The following is a 19984-nucleotide window of genomic DNA, read 5'->3' as shown; positions in this document are numbered from 1 at the left end:
TTTTCTGTAGGATGTACAGGCATTACTATATTCAAAAGATTAATTATATGGGCAACACAAAAGCAAATTGTTAGTTTTCTGCAAGTAACTGGGTGAAAGGAAATCCACTTTTCTTCATCCTTCCGGCAAACTGATGTTGAAAAAGAGATTTCAATGGAAAGGTTAACTGTTTATTCCAAGCATTTTTTATTTTTATTTTAGATTTCCAGCATCTGCAGTATTTTTGATTTTACAATGAAATCAAAACAGCCTTTATGCTATTAATTTTCACAGCTCCTGACGATACTCTCACTGAGCAGCCAGAGAACACCTTGAATGAGAGCTCAGAGATAAGTTTACCAGATGAAACTACAGAGGCAGCGGAGAATGAGGAAGGTAATAGTTCCATCAGAGATCCTGCAGGGGGCATTAGGCTGTATGCATAATGGCCCATTACATGGAGCAGTGCAGCTCGTCAATGGGTCAGTGGGACTTAGCAAACTGCTCTGGCAGAAAGTTACTTACCACCAACAAACAATCACACTACATTTTTTGATATATTTCAATCAAAAATCGCTTTGTTGCATTTTCCATCGTCTGATCTTGCATAAATCAACCATCAAAAAACAGCTTCTGCAGTTTATTTTCATTTTATTAAATAAACAAAATGAAATTTTGACTCTTGCTCATTTATGAATTATTTGCCCCACTTGTCTTTTCTTTCAATTATTTTTCAGATGGAGAAGCTGATTAGTGAGACGGATGACATTCAGCTCGAGGTTAAGATCGTGCTGAGATTGAAGCTGTCAAGGATGTGAACAACAGCTGAGGGATCAACCTCAGTCGCCACATACACACCCAGGTGGGGGTAACGTTTCAGGAAAGCATCAAATACACAATCATGATGGGATGCACGAAGAAAAAATCAATAACTACTTGCAATCTAATGTCAATTTATTCAAAATGTTAATTGTAAATCAAGTATTCATAAATAGAGGCCTTGTTACAAACAATAAAAAAAGATCAATGCAGTACAATTATGGACTCGGAAGTAAGTATGATTTGTACTTATTTGGGACAAATATAGTTCAATATAGTTCTAGCATAGTCCATGATGTTTATTGAATACTAACCATTAGAAAGTTATCTTCAGTGACCATCAGTTAGGAGTAGTGGAACTATGGCCATTATCTTCGAATTGGCTGTTTCCCAGAGAAAGCTGGGTGAGGAGTTCTTAAATCCAGTTCCCAGGTTGAGACACCATGATATCGAGTCTCAACATGGAGGCTGTGGCAACTCCCAAAGCAGAGGAAACTTGATTAGAAGCAAATCCTTCTTACAATGGTCTGGGAGCAAACTGTGTTAACTTGGCACCAGATCCATGTGTTTCAGTAAGAGCAAAGGAAATGGGAATAGAAGTAATCGATGTGGCCTGCTGAGAGGGCTAATTGGATGACCTTTAGTTTCAGTTTTAGAGATGCAGCGTGGAAACAGGCCCTTCGGCCCACTGAGTCCACGCCGACCAGCGAACCCCGCACTTTAACACTATCCTACACACACTGGGGACAATTTACACAAGCCAATTAACCTACAACCCTCTATATCTTTGGAGTGTGGGAGGAAACTGAAGATCTCGAAAAAACCCACACAGTCACGGCGGGGGGCGGGGTCAGAGGCACAATACGGGGGGGGGGGGGGGGGGGGGGGGCGAATCCGTGTCTCCTGGTAGGCAGCGGCGACCAGAACTCGGAGCTGGGCAGCGGCAGCGGCGGCCTGGCCCACTCTGTTTTTATACTCACAGCTCCAGGTAACCCCTCCTCGCTCCAACGGCTCCCCGGGCCTCTTAATTTTATTTTTTTAATTTATTCAACAATTTTTTTGTGCCCCTAAAAATTTAGCGCCCGGGGCAACTGCCCCACTGGCCCTCCCCACGCTCTACGCCACTGCACTACATGTATTCACAGTCACAGTAAGGTACTAAGGAGGAAATGCTAGAATCATTCAAGATCTTTGGAAAGAAAAACAGTCAATGTTTTGGGTCAATCTTTCATTGGGTTCTGACAAAGGGTCTATGACCTGAAATATTTACATTGTTTCTCTCATCACAGATGGTGTCTGAGCTGCTGATAAAATTCCACATTTTTCTAAATTTTCTAATTTAGGTTCTCCAACACCTATTGTTTTTTTTATTTTCTATTGGAAATCAGAAGGTATCAAGAATAAATTGCAATGCATGACAACCACGCTATTTAGCTTCAATACGCTTTGGAATACATATTGTTAATATAGACATAGAAACATAGAAATTAGGCGCAGGAGTAGGCCATTCGGCCCTTCGAGCCTGCACCGCCATTCAATATGATCATGCTTGATCATCCAACTCAGTATCCCGTACCTGCCTTCTCTCCATACCCTCTGATCCCCTTAGCCACAAGGGCCACATCTAACTCCCTCTTAAATATAGCCAATGAACTGGCCTCAACCTACTCTCTGTGGCAGAGTTTCCAGAGATTCACCACTCTCTGTGTGTGAAAAAAAGTTTTCTCATCTCGGTTTTAAAGGATTTCCCCCTTATCCTTAAGCTGTGACCCCTTGTCCTGGACTTCCCTAACATCGGGAACAATCTTCCTGCATCTAGCCTGTCCAACCCCTTAAGAATTTTGTAAGTTTCCATAAGATCCCCTCTCAATCTCCTAAATTCTAGAGAGTATAAACCAAGTCTATCCAGTCTTTCTTCATAAGACAGTCCTGACATCCCAGGAATCAGTCTGGTGAACCTTCTCTGCACTCCCTCTATGGCAATAATGTCCTTCCTCAGATTTGGAGACCAAAACTGTACGCAATACTCCAGGTGTGGTCTCACCAAGACCCTGTACAACTGCAGTAGAACCTCCCTGCTCCTATACTCAAATCCTTTTGCTATGAAAGCCAACATACCATTCGCTTTCTTTACTGCCTGCTGCACCTGCATGCCTACCTTCAATGACTGGTGTACCATGACACCCAGGTCTCGCTGCATCTCCCCCTTTCCCAATCGGCCACCATTTAGATAATAGTCTGCTTTTCCATTTTTGCCACCAAAATGGATAACCTCACATTTATCCACATTATACTGCATCTGCCAAACATTTGCCTACTCACCCAGCCTATCCAAGTCACCTTGCAGTCTCCTAGCATCCTCCTCACAGCTAACACTGCCCTCCAGCTTAGTGTCATCCGCAAACTTGGAGATATTGCCTTCAATTCCCTCATCCAGATCATTAATATATATTGTAAATAGCTGGGGTCCCAGCACTGAGCCTTGCGGTACCCCACTAGTCACTGCCTGCCATTGTGAAAAGGACCCGTTTACTCCTACTCTTTGGTTCCTGTTTGCCAGCCAGTTCTCTATCCACATCAATACTGAACCCCCAATGCCGTGTGCTTTAAGTTTGTATACTGATCTCTTATGTGGGACCTTGTCGAAAGCCTTCTGGAAGTCCAGATACACCACATCCACTGGTTCTCCCCTATCCACGCTACTAGTTACATCCTCGAAAAATTCTATAAGATTCGTCAGACATGATTTACTTTTCGTAAATCCATGCTGACTTTGTCCAATGATTTCACCACTTTCCAAATGTGCTGCTATCCCATCTTTAATAACTGACTCTAGCAGTTTCCCCACTACCGATGTTGGACTAACTGGTCTGTAATTCCCCATTTTCTCTCTCCCTCCCTTCTTAAAAAGTTGGGTTATGTTTGCTACCCGCCAATCCTCTGGAACTACTCCAGAATCTAAGAGTTTTGAAAGATTATTACTAATGTATCCACTATTTCTGGAGCTACTTCCTTAAATACTCTGGGATGCAGCCTATCTGGCCCTGGGGATTTATCGGCTTTATTTATTTAATATGTGGTACAGGCAGATGTGATCCTCTAAAGAAGTGGAGAATAACATGATAAAATGAAATCATTCTGTCTTGCCTCTCATGGAGTAGAAAGTGTGGTTGATTTAAAGGCAGGAACGATATACATGACCCCATATAACAGGGTGAAGTCAAAGTAAAATCAAGTTAATCAAGAACTCAGCTAGTCAATATAACATGAAAATAATTGATAATAAAAAATTGAAGAGAAGAAAAGATAATGAATCACAGTATGTATATGTTAGATGTAGTTTATTCATCAGTTTCCAAGAAAAATAATATACATGTTGGCAACAACAATGCAGTTATAAAAGTCAAGAATGTGCGATTGCAGTGTGTCCAAGATCGACCAGTTCAATGACCTGCTCAGTAATAAACTAGGACACCACCTGGGTATTGTGTCGTGGTGAAGTAGGTCATCTTGTCAGAAAATACAAATGCAGGATAAAGCCGAGGTTGGCCGGCAGGCATTTATCACTACAGTAGAATGGACAACAGTTGTACAGAATATCACACAAACTTACACTTCCATTTGGTCCACAGTACACAAGATACAATACAAGAGAACAAAACAAAACATGAAGGTATAAAACATTTACAATCAATGGAATCTTGTGGTTACAGTACAATGTTGGAGTCAAGAAACGCAGGTGCCCTCTTTTTACACAAACAAGTAGAACCTTTGAATGAGGTTTTCTTGTGTTCACAGAGCTCAATCTCTCAAGAGCTTCATCCATGGTTAATGCCATCTTGAATCAACGATGTTCTCCTGAAATAAATCGACTAAGTTGTCACTTGCAGATAGATGGTACTGAAACTGAGTTTATTATATACCAGTGATAACAACTTAATCAACAAAGTAAAACTTCATACTCACGTTTGAAAATGATTGTGTTCTCTTGCTTTTCACCTGAAATAAAACATAAATGTTTACATCCTTACTATTTTGAAATTGATCCCAATTCTTGGCATGACCTAATGTATTTAATTACCTCAAGTCATGTGAGGAGGTAGCAAAAGTTTAAATTACAAAGTTGAGATTCAATGGTTGTGTGGAGTGGTCCTCACCAATGCCTCATGTTGTGCTGCTCCACATGGATCAGTGCAGCCCAGGTAGAATGAGACTTCTCTAGATCTCCATTGTGTTAAACCCACCCCCTTCAACCCCTAACACAGCCCTTACCTACCCGTTCTGAAGAGCCATAACTGCTCTGTGGTAGATGAGGTGAATGTTATAGTCATACAGTGATATTTCCATATTTCAGTCTAATGTCTTTTGAACATAATTGTTCCCACCTCTACCACTTCCTCCGGCAGTCCGTTCCACATACCCACCACCTTCTTTATGAAAAAGATGCCTCTCAACTCCCTTTTAAATCTTTTCCTTCTCACCTTAAATTTATGCTCTCTGGTTTTTGACTCCTCTAGCTAAGAGAAAAGATGGTCACCATCCACCTTCTCTTTGCCTCTCATAATTTTGTAATTCTTCATAACATCACCCCTCAGCCTCCGATTCTCCAGAGAAAGTGTAAATGTGCTCAAGAAACCTTTATTTTGTTTCAAACTATAGCTGCTATTATTTGAAAGCAAATACTTTCATTAAGCTCAATGGACAAGTCAATAGTTTTTGCTGATGATTAGTGAACCCTCAAAAACAAATGAGTATTCCCCTGCTCTTGCCAGTTATCACTGCATTAGGTAGTCTTCAAACTCTATAGATTCTGATAGATCAACGTAGATTCAAACATTGTGTATGCAGATGAGAATTGGAATTTAACATTTTCCGGAATTAACTTACCTTTGATGGCTTACCTTTGAAGGCAACTAGTAACTCTTAACAGCAAACTAACATGTTTCGAAAATTAAACTCTGCATTTTGAATCATGGATATTGCAGAGTTGTTATTCAGGAGTTCACTTTTAGACTGGAGAAATTCCCATTAACTATATAATGTTTTTTGGCAGTAAACAACATATCCCTGGAATCAATTGATTGATCAGTTATTGGGAACACTTCCAAGAGTTGGACTTCTTTCATCCTTCCTTCGGGAATGTGTATTGACGAGAATGCAGCAAGTGCTGCTGTTTGAATGTTGTCCCTTGCAACTACCCTGTCTTGCTGACAGGCAATTCATGTGGATAGTGGAGCATAATCACACCCACAGGGTAGGAGTCAATCAGTATTGCAATTCTGGTAAAAGTTAGAGTCACTCTGCACCCCTCCCTACTACTCCTCCCCCTCCAGAGGAATAAAACAGGAAACCCCCTCCTGTGCTTAGACCTACAATAAATTGCATTCTCGCACTTCATTTCTAGCTCAGTTGTATCCAGGACATTATATTTTATTATTAATTGTATTTATTTTATTGTAAACAACAAAATAATCTGACAAATTCCTAGTTTATACTCACATTTGATGTGTCCTCAAGTGATGTCTCTTTGGATTTGGTATTGACCTGTTTCAAAACATTAATATTTACATCTTTAGCACAGTGTACAAATAGGGTATTCTATAAGTATTCTCTATTGTGAGAAAGTTCAGAATTGTATAATTGTGCAGTTACCTCAAAACTGTTTTCACTTGATTCTGCTGAGTCACTCTCGCTGTCAATGGTCTTCAGACCTTCACATTTCACATCAACATCAGCCACTTTATTAGCAAAATATGCCACACGGCCTTTGCAAAACCCTTTCTTCTGTGAAAGTAACATGAAATGTATTAATTATATTGATGACTGTGAGTTCAGCTAACCCTAAGCTGTGAGTCAAAATGATAAGCTCAGTTCAATTATTTAACTTGAGAACATAAATGAGCACATGATTTTACAACTGTACAAAACATTGGAGTATTGAGCATTGTCTGGTCACCCAGCTAAAGGAGGGATGTCATTAAGCTGGAAAGGGTGCAGAAAAGGTATACAAGTACATTACCAAGTTTGTAGGGTTTGAGTTATAAGGAGCGATTAGAGGGTATAGATTTAAGGTGAGAGGGGAAAGATTTGAAGGGGACCTGAGGGGCAATTTTTTCACATGAGAGTGGTAAGTATATAGAACGAACTGCCAGAGGAAGTGGTAGAGTGGGGTATAATTACTACAAGATATTTAGACAGGCACTTGAATAGGCAAGGTTGAGAGGAATATTGGGCTTTCACATATGGACCACGGTCCTGCCTCCTGTATTAACCCATCACTCTTGGTCCTTTGGTTAGCATAATTCAGTAAACTAGGGGGTTGCAATACTACAATATAACTTGGGACTTACACCAATCTTCTTGGGGCGGAAGCGGCAGCTAGGCGTATCAAATTCCATGCCGGATTTTTTGGAGCAGATAGTTTCCTTCACTGAAAATGTCAAATCCACATTGTACGAATGCTTGCCTGTACGGTAAGTCTGAGAAAAGGAAAAGGGTTATCACTGTGTCCTCATGGGGGTTGATAAACTCATTATTGAACAGTCAGACAATGTGGAGCAGAATTTTTTTTTTTTACCAAATGCAAAACAATCCCTTTAAACACATCAGTGATGTTCAATGTGGTGACCTGAAATGTTAGCTGTTTCTATCTCCGCAGATGTTGCCTGGTTTTACTTCAGGTTTCCAGCATTTGCCGATTTTGGCTTTTTGATAAGAGGTTAGCATTTAGAAATGCTTTAAAACAAAATAAAACCAGATTCAAAGCTCGAAAAAAAATCTGATTTAATTTCCAAACTCTGGTCCAATCTGAGTCTTTAAAATCAAAGATATATAGCAATTGAGTTCTGGAAGTGAGAGTCAGCAAACTTTTTTCAATCTCAATAAACTAAACTAAACTAAACTAAACTACTGAATTTAAGTTCCTAATGTAATCACAGTGGGCATTTCAACTTTATTTACAAATCATTATTAGGGCATCTTAAGCTATTAGTCCAATATTATGACTGGCATGTTAATCTCCCTCTGAATGGAGATGTAGCCTACACAAAGTGTATGATATCATATGCTATGCATATTTACTACTTAACATCTCAATATACACTAATGCATTTGTAGATTTTGATGATGACCAGGACACACTTACATTTGTCACTCTTCTCCCAGTTATTGCGCACAGGTTGGTGATCTCGGTGATTTCGTTCAGCTTTATAACTGAGGCTCTCAGAGCATGTTTAGTGCTTGGCACACCTGCAGAAGGAAAAGGAAATTCAAATAAAACTCTCCCAACATTCTCTGGTGAATTATTTTTACGCAGAGATGAAATATCACTGACTGAAAACTCACTGCCAGTAACTCATTTCCCCCACTCTCCCCAGTACCTACCTGAGCAATGGAGGATCTGCACGGCAGCGATGGCGAGGAGGAAGGATTTCATTCTGTTGCGTGTGGGATCAGCCAACGGGGTTCGCAGAGTGAAGTTGATGTCTCTCTCTCAATCTGCCTTCACCTTGCTCTTTTTAGTCTTTATATCCTGCACCTCCACCACAATCAAACATTGACTCATGTTTGCCCAGCATGAAAGTCGTGGGCACATGAATATGGTGGGCTTTAATTATGCTTCCTCCAAGAAAGGTCATTTTGTTTAGATTCAGTGACAAATAAGTGAGATATGGTTATATTCATGGAAACATAGAAAATAGGTGCAGGAGTAGGCCATTCAGCCCTTCGGGTCAGCACCACCAATCATTATGATCATGGCTGATCATCCAAAAGTAGTAACCTGTTCCTATTTTTTCCCCATATCCCTTGATTCCATTAGCCCCAAGAGCTACATCTAACTCTCTCTTGAAAACATGCAATGAATTGGCCTCCATTGCCCTCTGTGGCAGAGAACTCCACAGATTCCCAACTCTCTGGGTGAAAACGTTTTTCCTCATCTCAGTCCTAAATGGCCTACCTCTTATTCGTAAACTGTGACCACTGGTTCTGGACTCCCCCAACATCGGTAACATTTTTCCTGCGTCTAGCCTGTCATATTTGTTAGAATACTACATAAAAACCTGACAGAAGAATGGAAATGACCCTCAGTGAGAATACAAAATCACACCTTGTCAGTGCGGTGAGTTAGTGGAATTATTGAGCCATGCATTGATAATGTTAATTTGGACAATTTAGTGCATCAATGTATGGCATGGAGTTTATGGACAGTAGTGCAAGACTCACTTCCCATTCAACCGTAAAGAAGTTTCTTGGAAAGATCTAGCTACCTTAATGGAAAGGAATTTTTTTTTCTGGACATTGCTGCTACCAGTCATGAGTTCAAAAGGATCCTTATGTGATAACATTTATGTGGCTGGGCAGCCAAACACACCCTTATGAAATTGGACACGTTTTTGTAACAAATTTGAAATATTATAGTGTGACACACAAAGAACATAAGTAAAGTTGAGTTTCAGTGAGGTACAAGTACACTGAAAATCTTCTTTGCAACAGCATCGTGGGCAAATTAACACAGGCAACATATAACAATATAAATTATACATATATTACAAAATTCTACGACCATCAAAAGATAAAAGACAGTAGTCGAAAAACAGCAGCCTGATGTATGCCTTCCTGTTATCCAGATGGTGAAGAGCAGTACAGAACAGTCACGGTGGCACAGCGATAGAGTTGCTGCCTTACAGCAAAATGCAGCGCCAGAGACCCGGGTTCGATCCCGACTATGGGTGCTGTCTGTATGGAGTTTGTACGTTCTCCCCATGGGTCTCTGCGTGGTTTTCTCCGAGATCTTCAGTTTCCTCCCACACTCCAAAGATGTACAGGTTTGTAGATTAATTGGCTTGATAAAGATGTAAAGATTGTCCAAGTTGGCGATATGCAGAGTACTGCCCTGCTGACTACAAAATTCAGAAGGTTCAGAAGGAATGTAGTATAGAAAGCCAGTGAGATAGCATCTTGTGGCTAGGGGCAAATTTCAGTGTATCCAGCTTCCTTCTGATGAAGGAATTGAATTGTGCCATAACCATCCTCTTGGAGCACTTTAATCAGATGGATGTAAGTGTAACAGGATGGTAGACTATGCGGCAACTCACTATAGTCCTCTGGAATAGATTCCCTTTTGAGGCAGAAGCCACGACAAGTTTATTATTAAACAGACATTTGGTCTATGCAGTGGATCCCTGGACTGGCGCGCCGGGTTTTAGGTGAGTTGGTGGTGTTGAGGGTTTGACGTGTCTCTGTTAAACAGACTATACTACAGTCCATGCCCCTCCGATGCAGCAGTCTTGTTCCTTGGCCTTCTACCTTCCATCTGCCCTTCCTCAGCCCATTGGCACAGTTGACCAAGATCATATTTTAATCTTAGATATCATTTTCACTGTCCATTATATCATAAATGTTAGTATAATCTGCAGACTACTAACCATACCACCTACATTCACATCCAAATGATCAATTTACATTACGAACTACAGTGGACCCAGCAGAGATTCCTGTAGCCACCACTTGTTGCTGACCTCAGAAGACCACCCTCTACCATAACCCTCGATCTCCTACCTAGAAACCAAATTTGTATCCACTTGGCTTGCTTGCCTTGGATCCCATATGATTCAACTTGCTGGCAAAAGGTAGACACAAAGTACTGGAGTAACTCAACTGGTCAGGCAGCATCTCGGGAGGAAAAGGATAGGTGATGTTTTGGATCAGGACCCTTCTTCAGATTGAATGAAAGACTGAAATAAGGATCCTGACCTAAAATGTCACCTATCCCTTTCCTCCAGAGATGCTGCCTGACCCACTGAGTTACTCCAGCACTATGTGTCTATCTTTGGTATAAGCCAGCATCTGCAGTTCTTTGTTTTTAAATTCTAGACTAGACTTCCATGCAGCACCTTGTCGAAGGTCTTGCTGAAGTCAATGTCATCAATGCCTACTGCACATAGTTGTGAGACATAATTGTTTATGCACAAAGCCTTGATGACTATCCCTAATCAGTCCTTGCCTTTGCAAATCCTTGCAGGTCCTATCTCCCAGAATCCCCTCCAATAACCTGTCACTGGCATGTAGTTCCCAAGTTTCTCCTGGCATTTGTTCTTCAATTGAGGCACATTAGCTGCCCTCCAGTCTTCCAGTACCTCAACTTGGCTATCAATGATACAAATAACTGTGCAAGGCACCCCACTATTTCTTCACAATCTTTCCACAATGTCCAAGGGTCAATGTGATCAAGTCCCAGGGATTTATATTCTTTTATGCGTTTTAAGATCTTGAGCACCTTTTCTTCTGGATTGTGAGCTCTCTTCAAGAGCTCAATTTTAAACCCCAATTTTTCTAGCATCCATGTTTTTCTCCATGATGAATGTGTATGAGAAATATTTATTCAACGGCTCGCCGATATCCTGTGGCTCCATACAAAGATGACCTTGTTGATCTTCAAGAGTCCCTATTCTCCACTGAGTTACTTTTCTGTCTTTAATATTATTGTAGGATGTCTTTGGACTCTCCCTGACATGATCTGACAGAGCTATCTCATGTCCCATTTTGTCCATCCTGATTTCCTCTTAATTGTACTACTACACCTCCCTGGAACCCAGTTGGCTGCACCTGACATGTGACTTTCTTTTTCCTGACCAGACCTTCAATGTCTCTTGTCATTCATGGTTCCCTTGTCCTGTCAGCCTTACCCTTCACTCTAACAGGCTGATGCTGGACCTGAATTCTCCCTACCTCACGTTTAAAAGCCACCCACTTGCCAGATGTCCTTTTACTTGCAAACAGAATTCCCCCAATCAACTTTTGGAAGTTCCTGAACAAATACCCCGAAAATTGACCTTGCCCAATTTGTACACATTGATTGAGAAGATTTTCCTGAACCCATTCAACAAATTTCAGTCCTTAGCAGTAGGACAGTCCCAGTCGACATTTACAATGTTAAAATCCTCCACAATTAAGCAAGTCCCTGGAGGAGTATAGGGGATGCAAGAGTATATTTAAGAAGGAAATATACAGAAAAGGGGATAACCTTGGCAGAGATTATGGAGAAACTGGAGAGATTTTCCAAGCTTATTAATGGAAAAGGAATGACTGGAAAAATAATACCACACCATAACCAAAGTGGACATCAATGTGTGGAGTTGCAGGAAACGGATGAGCCAATTCATAAATAAGTGAGACGTGCATGCAAATTGGTAAAATATCATATTCTGCCTGGGTAGCTTACAGCCAAGCAGATTAAACATTGAATTGTCCAATTTTAGGTAACTCTTACAAAAACCTCCCTTACCCTCCCCACTCCCCTTCTTCTCTCCCCCTTCTTTTTCCCCCCTTCCTCCAGTAAAAGTTGGTTAACATTTGCAATTTGAACAAATTTTGCACCTGTCCCTAGCCAATAGTCAGCCGATCAACACTTGGACAGACTGTCCAAGACATTTGGACAGACACGTGGATATTGGTCAAAACCAGGTTAATGGGACAAGCTTACATGGGGTATCGTGGTTGGCATGGATGATTTGGGCTCAAGGGCCTGCTTCTGTGTTGCCTGACTTCATGGCTCTATTAGTTTATTACTATAATCCTGGGCCATTGTGAATATTAGCTCCCTGCTGTTAGTTATAAGTTTGAATCCAATGTTTTGCGTGCACTTCAGTTCTGCTCCCATAGTAGAGAGAAGTTGGTACAGTGTTTTGTTTCACTCTGGTATACTGGACAAGAACTCCTTCTCAGCCCTGCACACCTCAGGGTGTCAACGGATGGTGTAGAAAGCAAGGGGAGAAACCACAGCAAACACCAGGTTTTCTCTGCTCCACATCACTGACAACAGGGACCAGTCATTAGTGAGCGTGGGTGCTACATCTAGAGATTTACTTTGGCCTGGGGACTTGTTGAAGTTTGTGGAGAGGTTTGGGTTTGTGGCTCCTTGCCTGCCCAGTTTACAGGGCACTGCATGGCTCCAGGCTTGTGGGGGAGGGCAAAGGTTCAGAGGCAAGAACGTAGAAGAGTGGGTGAGGATAATTATTAGTTCAGGGGAATAAACAAGTGCAGCAGGAAAATATTTATTATATCTTCCTTAGTCCCAAGGAATGGTTCAAGTGAACGGGAAGAATGTTCCGAAGATTAATGAGGGTGTTTTGGAGGTTACAATCTCTGGAGGATGTGTTCTTCATTCCTGTGGTTTGGTATTTTAGATTAAAACACATTTTGAAAGGGAAGTTGAAGAAATAACATAAACCTTTGAACTGCTATGCTTCATGCATGACCATTCTATTAATTTTAATGCCACTTATCCCTTTAGTGCTTGGTTATGTTTGTGACCCTGCCTGGCTGATTTCATGTGTTTCTGGGGTGATAGCCCTTTGTTTTCTCACAAAGAGTTTTTGATTTTCAGCAAGCTCTCAAACACAAGGCTGGGCAATAGCACTGAACCTAATTAACTCACATTTTCAAAGGCTTAAGTAGTGTTCAAATAGGCTGCTTTTTTGCCTCGCTGGTTTAGTCAGGCTAGATGCAGGAAAAATGTTCCCAATATTGGGGGAGTCCCAAAAACCAGAGGTCACTGTTTGAGAATAAGGGAATTTAGGACTGAGATGAGGAAACACTTTTTTACCCTGAGAATTGTGAATCTGTGGAATTCTCTGCCACAGAAGGCAGTAGAGGCCAATTCACTCGATGCTTTCATGAGAGAGTTAGATGTAGCTCTTAGGGCTTACATAACCAAGGGATATGGGAAGAAGCAGTAACGGGGTACTGATTTTTGATGATCAGCCATGATCATATTGATTGGCGGTGCTGACTCAAAGGGCTGAATGACCTACTCCTGTGTTTCTATGTGTCACGTTACTCTGGTAAAACTGAGTCTATGAAATTATTGATAATTAAAGTACTTTAGCGAATGCAGGAATGACGACTAAGTTTTCTGAATGATTTTTATTGAACACTCGCTCCTTAGTAAACAGGTCTCTGCATACACGTCTGATCACAACGGTGGTCAGCAAAACAACTGTGGCGCAAAAGCAAAACTGCGCAAAAATAGCAGCCCCTCCCGAGTAACGTGACCGCGGCATCCGAACGCCGGGTTTGATATCTGCATGCGCCAGCAGGCGCCACTACAGTACTGTAATTTACATATTAGAATCCTAAAAGCATGCAACACAGAAATGGGCCCTTTTGTCCCACCTTGCTGTGATGCTGATGCTATCAATGCTGAGCCCTTTTGCCTGCATTAGGCTCTTATCCCATTATGCCCTTATCCAAATACTAATCCAAATGACATTGTCATTTGTAATTGTATCTCCCTCCACCATCTCTTTTAAATAGCTCATTCGAAGTACTCAGCACCCTCTGGGTGAAAAACATACCCCTTAGATCTTCTTTAACTTTCTCTCCCTCTCACCTTAAACCTGTCTCCTCTCATTCTAGATTCCCCTGCCCCTGGAATTAAAAAAGACCATCTATCCTATCCGCTCTTCATAGTTTTATTAACTTTTGTTAGCAACCTCAGCCTCCAGTTCGAATAAACCCAGCCTATTCAATCTCTCCCTATAAATTACAGTACAGGTAGCACCTTGGTAAATCTCTTCTGCATTCTATCTATTTCTATCACTTCATTCCTGTAATGTGACCATCAGAAATATACACAATACCCCAAGTCCGATCTAACTAATGTTTTGTACAACCGCAACATGTCTCAACTCTTATATTCACTACCTTGGTCTATGAAGGTAAACATACAAAGTGTAATCTTCTCTACCCTATCCACCTGTGTGACCACTGTCAGGGAGTTCAAGTCAAGTGTGTTTTATTGTCGTATGTCTCAGATAGAACAATGAAATTCTTACTTGCAGCAGCTCAACAGAATGTGTAAACATAGTACACTGAAAACAATATAATAAATGAGAGAGCAAAAAAAAAGCTCTGTGTGTACATAATTGATCTCTCATCTTGGTTATAATCGTACACAGGCTTGAAATCTGTTGTTCCTTTCTAATTCTTTACTAAACTTTGTTAATATCATAATCTAACATCAAAAGTCAATTCACTAGATGTTCCCCTGCACAAATTCTTGTGTTTAAATGTTCCTTTTTTGCCCTAAATGGTTTACACAGGATACATTGGTCACTCATGAGTTTATTTGTAGTATTTTGTATTCAATTTTGTTGGAAATGACTCAGAAGAGATGGCAGAAGCTTCAAAAGCTGAAGATTATATTTGGGAGACTTTTGTTAATCTTATGACCACTTCCAGGGGATAGTAAACAGTCAGGGTACTTCATGTAGTTAAAAATGGATAATAAATTGCTCCAGTAATAATATCTACTGTTTGTAACTGTGATAATCCCTGTGCTCTATTTTGCTGTTCCACCGTGATGTTTTTCAAATTTTAGTGCAGAATCATCTATCACCTGCTTTATCCCATTCAATAAATGTCATCCTTCTGTATTCCGCACATTAAACTAATAGAGATAAAATTTTACATGACTGTTCTGCCCTGAATGGGGGAGAGGAGGGTACCACGGGGTAGGGGACAGGAGGGGAACCAGAAGGGAAGGGGCTGGAACTGCGGGGCATTGTCATGGCGGTGTGTTTGGGACTCACAGCGGACGCTGGACACTCTCCTCTGCCGGGATCAGATTCACCCATTTCCGTTTGACGACATCGCCGTGCCACTTCCGGTCCCTCCGAAAAATGTGTCCGGTTGGAGACTTCCGCAGGCCACCCACAGCGTCCCTCAGCTCCAGTAAAGACACGATGGAGCAGGAAGGGGTGGACCATCCCAGGGAGTGACAGGAGAAGCGACCAATCCGCATGGCACTGACTGGCAGGAGAGGAGATCGATCTGCACACGTGCGGTGTTTACGATTTTTAAACCTCGCTAACTTTTACAATATACCACCGATCGGAAAAAAACCTTATTGCACTCGCAGCAGAGGAGAACGGTAAGTGAGCTGGCAAAAAATCACAGCATTATCACGTACTGTCTTTGCGCAGATAGAAAAGCCACGCAAACCGGAAGAGCACAAGATCAGAGCTTTAGTTATGTATAGATTTCAAGTGGTTCAAATTTAGATAATTAAGACGACTAATAGAGTTGATAGCATAACTTGAGGGAATCTATTTTCTTGAACATGACATCTTCCTAAAATTAGAACTGTGTTTGCCTAAAAAAAATCCTATAGTGTTTATGATGTTGAGAAAATGCTCATGGGTTTCTGAATTGTTCGCAGTGATGGAGAAGGGTTGAATGTTTAATGTGGTATGATGTTTAATCAAGCAGACTGCTTTGTCCTTGATGTTGAATGTTCTCGGAGGTATATGTATCCATGTTGCTTCATAGCCCTGTTTTGCCCTGTAGACAATAGAAATGTCAGGAGGTGAATCATTCACTGCAGGATATCCAGTTTCAGATCTATTCTCACAGTATCAGTATTTACATGACTGGCTCTGATCAGTTCTAATCAATGGTGATCACCAATGTGTCATCAACAATAATGCTGGTGAATGGGAAGGGGAAGTGATGATTGCTCTTTTTCTGAGACGGTCTTGGTTTGGCTCGAACGTGACTTGTCTCTTATCACCCATGTCAAAAAAGATCTGTTTGTATTTGAGCAGCTTTATTTGCTTCAAGCTGTGAGTCGAACTATGCACTGTGTAATCATCAGTGATCAATGGCACATGTTGATAGGACATTCATTATGATGCTTTGAAGATGGTCGGCCCTAGAGCACTGCCTGAGGAATCCCTGCATGATGTTCTGGGGCCAGGATGGTTGGTCTATATTAATCAAAAGCACTTTCATTGTGTGAGGCATGACAATCTTTATTCACGTTTAGTTATTAGGGTTCCTTTTCAGGCAAAAGGTCATCACTCTCATCTCATGTCTGCAATGCTCTCTTATTCTTCTCTGGACCAATGCTACATTTACATCTGGAGACCAAAAACCTTCGCATAATCCAAGCTGCGTAGTAGTGAGCATGTTACTGATAGGTGCCTACTGCTAACATAACCAACAACTTCCATTATCTTGCTTTAGAATGAATGTAGGTTGATGGGGCAGGAAATGGCAAACATTGAGTTTTCGTGCTCTTTGAGGACAGAGGATACCCCTGTATGATGCCCCACACAGCTGGGTGGCTGCCAGCAAACACGAACACTCCACTGAAAAGTCTAGTTATGGACAGAGCTAACTCTAAAGCAAAAACATTTGGCACTGGGAAGTTGTTGATACCTTTATTACCTTTTGCTGTATCCTAAGCACCAAACAGTCAAAAAGATACAAACAGACATGCATTCACCGTACATTCAGACTCCCAAGTCCCTTTTTGAATTCTCTCCCCATATAGAAAATAGTCTATGCCTTCATTCCTACCACCAAAATCCATGACTTCACACTTTTCTATATCCCACTCTCCCAACCCAAATCCTTTTGCACTCTCTATATTCCCTGCCACTCCACCGATCTTCATATCATTTGCAAATGTTTCCACAAAGACTTCAATTCCCTCATTCCAAATACTTGATACGTGAAGAGTAGTTATTGATGCTCATTACTAATGTTCTGAATCCATTTCATTAACACAGTGTTTATCTCACAGAACCAGAAGGATGGTGTTTTCAATGTGAAGACAGCAATTTGTGTCTATAAGGTCACAACCACCTAGCCTAAACAGGTGCATTGATGAATGAAATATGGGAAGGACAAAGCTCCTTCAGCACTGCCAAAGTGCAAACAATTGTATCTTTAATTTTATTTTACTATCTCTGAAACTGTAATGCTTTAATTAGTTAATGTTCATGTGATAGGAGCAGAATTAGGCCATTCAGCGTATCACGTCTACTCTGCCATTCAATCAAAGCTGATCTATCTTTCCCTCTAAACCCCATTCTCCTGCCTTCTCCCAATAACCCCTGACATTGGTACTAACCAAGAATCTATCTATCACTGCGTATAAAAATATCCATTGACTTGGCCTACACATCCGTCTGTGGCAATGAATTACACAGATTCATCACCTCTAACTAAAGAAATTCCTTCTCATATCTTTCCAAAAGGAATGGCCTTTAATTTTGAGGCTATGACCTTTCGCCCTAGTGGAAACTCCCACTATTGGGAACATCCACTAGTTTTATCTTCTCCTCAAAATCCACAAACAGAACTGTGCTGGCAGACCCATTGTTTCTGCATGTTTGTGGCCCACTGAGTTAATTTCTACATACCTCGACTCCATCCGATCCCTCCCTGGTCCAATCGCTCCCTACCTATGTCCAAGGCACCTCACATGCCCTTCGTCTCTTCAATCACTTCCGTTTTCCAGGCCACTCCCTCATCTTTACTATGGATGTTCAGTCACTCTACACCTCCATCCCCCAGCAGGAAGGTCATAAAGCCCGTTTCTTCCCGCGACCACAGAACCATCCAATCTCCCTCTGCCAAAACAAAGCAAAGGACAAAGGACATTTATTATCACATACACCAATTGGTGTAGTGAAATTTGACTTGCCATGCAGCACCCAGATAAAGATAAGACACAACATTAAAGAACATTTAACAATAAACATAAAAACATCCCTCCACAATGGTTCCCTCTGTGAGGGAAAGCACAAAGTCCGTCCCCATCCCCTTGTCCACCCATAGTCGGGCCTATTGAGGCCTCCGCAGTCGCCACTACGGCGGCCCGATGTTCCAGGCCGTTCTCGCCGAGTGATGGCGCTCCGGCGTTGGGAGAATCCTCACAGCGGCTTGGGACACCTGGAACAGCCGCTTCTTTACTGGAGACTGCGGCTTCCGAAGCCAATAGGCCGCACTGGATGGAGCTTCACCACTGGCGATCTCGGCGAGAGATCCCAGGCTCCCGATGAAAAGTTCAGCGCTGCCGCCCGCAGCTGGCCGCTCCACAGTCCCGCAGCTCCGCAATGTTGCATTGGTGGTCTTCCAGCGTGGCGACCCGGGCAAGGCATCGCCCGCTCCGCCCGTTCTGGGTGGTCCCCTCAAGAAACACCGCTCCAGGCCCGCTGGTAGGCCGCGAGGACGGGTCGAAAGTGCAGCCCGGAGAAAAGCTGCCTCTCCGACCAGGTAGGGGCCCTGAAAAGTAGTTTCCCCCTTCCCCCTCCCCTCCACCCCCACATAAACATAGACATAGAAACATAGAAAATAGGTGCAGGAATAGGCCATTTGGCCCTTCGAGCCTGCACCGCCATTCAATATGATCATGGCTGATCATCCAAATCAGTATCCTGTTCCTGCCTTCTCTCCATACCCCCTGATCCCTTTAGCCACAAGGGCCACATCTAACTCCCTCTTAAATATAGCCAATGAACTGGCCTCAACTACCTTCTGCGGCAGAGAATTCCAGAGATTCACCACTCTCTGTGTGAAAAAAAATGTCCTCATCTCGGTCCTAAAAGATTTCCCCCTTATCCTTAAACTATGACCCCTTGTTCTGGACAGGATAGCATGCAAACAAAGTTTCTCACTCTATCTTAATACATATGACAATAATAAATCAATACAAAACCAGATGGACAGGTATGTTCTTCATGACTTAATCGGCTCAGTTAACACTAGCAATCTAACAGCGATGGACACTGCAGTTCCCCACCCAGAGTACATCTTGTGTTCTTCATCCACCAAGTGCTGGTTAAAATGAAGGTCAACGGGTCCATTGCATGTGGGAATCAAGAGGTCATTCTCTGTGCGCAACCTGTTTCTATCAGGTTTCAAAGTGTCAATTTTTAAGACCCCCTTGGCCTTCCTTCATTAATGCATGCCATTGAATTACCAACTTCTGTTGGAGCTGTCATGCCAACAGGACAGGATAATAATAAGGTAGACAAAAGTACTGGAGAAACTCAGCAAGTGCGGTAGGCAGCATCTATGGAGTGAAGGAAATAGGCAACGTTTCAGGCCGAGACCCTTCTTCACTAATACACTTTATAGTCATTGTAAATACATACAACAAAATTTCAGGCGCACTGCCCGAGCGAGCTCCAACGTATCAGATAAATAATAATGACAATGGAAACAGCAAAAACGTCAAGAAAAACGTCGTCAAGTCAGAATATGCAATATTTCACAGTATAGTGTTGTGGCAGTGCAAAATATTAGCTATGGGGGTTGTGTATTCAGTGCAGAATTCATCGTGGTGATGGCCTTGGGGTAGAAATTGTTTGTTAATCTTGTGGTGTGTGATTTG

The 19984-nt window shown here is 41.9% G+C and overlaps 2 protein-coding genes across 7 annotated transcripts in view; one reads left to right on the top strand and one right to left on the bottom strand.

Annotated features, from left to right (window-relative positions):
* nme9 (NME/NM23 family member 9) overlaps positions 1–1415 on the top strand; it is a 141725-nt gene extending 140310 nt beyond the window's left edge. For 3 of the 6 annotated variants that reach the window (XM_055638550.1, XM_055638551.1, XM_055638549.1), the window contains 2 exons: positions 274–375; positions 717–1415. In XM_055638550.1, coding sequence (XP_055494525.1) covers positions 274–375; positions 717–733 — 119 coding nt within the window. In that variant the 3' untranslated portion in view covers positions 734–1415. The remainder of the gene's footprint in view (positions 1–273; positions 376–716) is intronic. The other 3 variants (XM_055638548.1, XM_055638552.1, XM_055638547.1) reach the window with 2 other exon arrangements.
* A 2705-nt stretch (positions 1416–4120) lies between these two features.
* Positions 4121–10032, bottom strand: LOC129699000 (secreted phosphoprotein 24-like). Its single transcript, XM_055638557.1, has 6 exons — positions 8182–10032; positions 7943–8046; positions 7149–7277; positions 6451–6582; positions 4765–4797; positions 4121–4656 (listed from the first exon to the last, which is right to left on the bottom strand). The coding sequence occupies exons 1-6, from the start codon at positions 8231–8233 to the stop codon at positions 4627–4629; spliced, it is 480 nt and encodes a 159-aa protein (XP_055494532.1). The 5' UTR covers positions 8234–10032; the 3' UTR covers positions 4121–4626.
* Between the last annotated feature and the right edge of the window lie 9952 nt (positions 10033–19984).

The sequence above is a fragment of the Leucoraja erinacea genome, chromosome 7 (genome assembly GCF_028641065.1).
Source record: "Leucoraja erinacea ecotype New England chromosome 7, Leri_hhj_1, whole genome shotgun sequence".
Lineage (NCBI taxonomy): Eukaryota > Metazoa > Chordata > Chondrichthyes > Rajiformes > Rajidae > Leucoraja > Leucoraja erinaceus.
The sequence above is the reverse complement of the archived record's forward strand: the minus strand, read 5'-3'. Positions and strand labels throughout refer to the sequence as shown.

Bases quoted from the DNA above. Each gene is read 5' to 3' on its own strand.
- LOC129699000 (XM_055638557.1), bottom strand. From the start codon at position 8,233: ATGAAATCCTTCCTCCTCGCCATCGCTGCCGTGCAGATCCTCCATTGC. The intron at 6,583-7,148 runs GTAAGTCCCAAG...TTACTTTCACAG, and splicing joins TCCGCCCCAAGAAGATTGGT to AAGAAAGGGTTTTGCAAAGG. The intron at 4,657-4,764 runs GTGAGTATGAAG...GATTTATTTCAG, and splicing joins GAACACAATCATTTTCAAAC to GAGAACATCGTTGATTCAAG.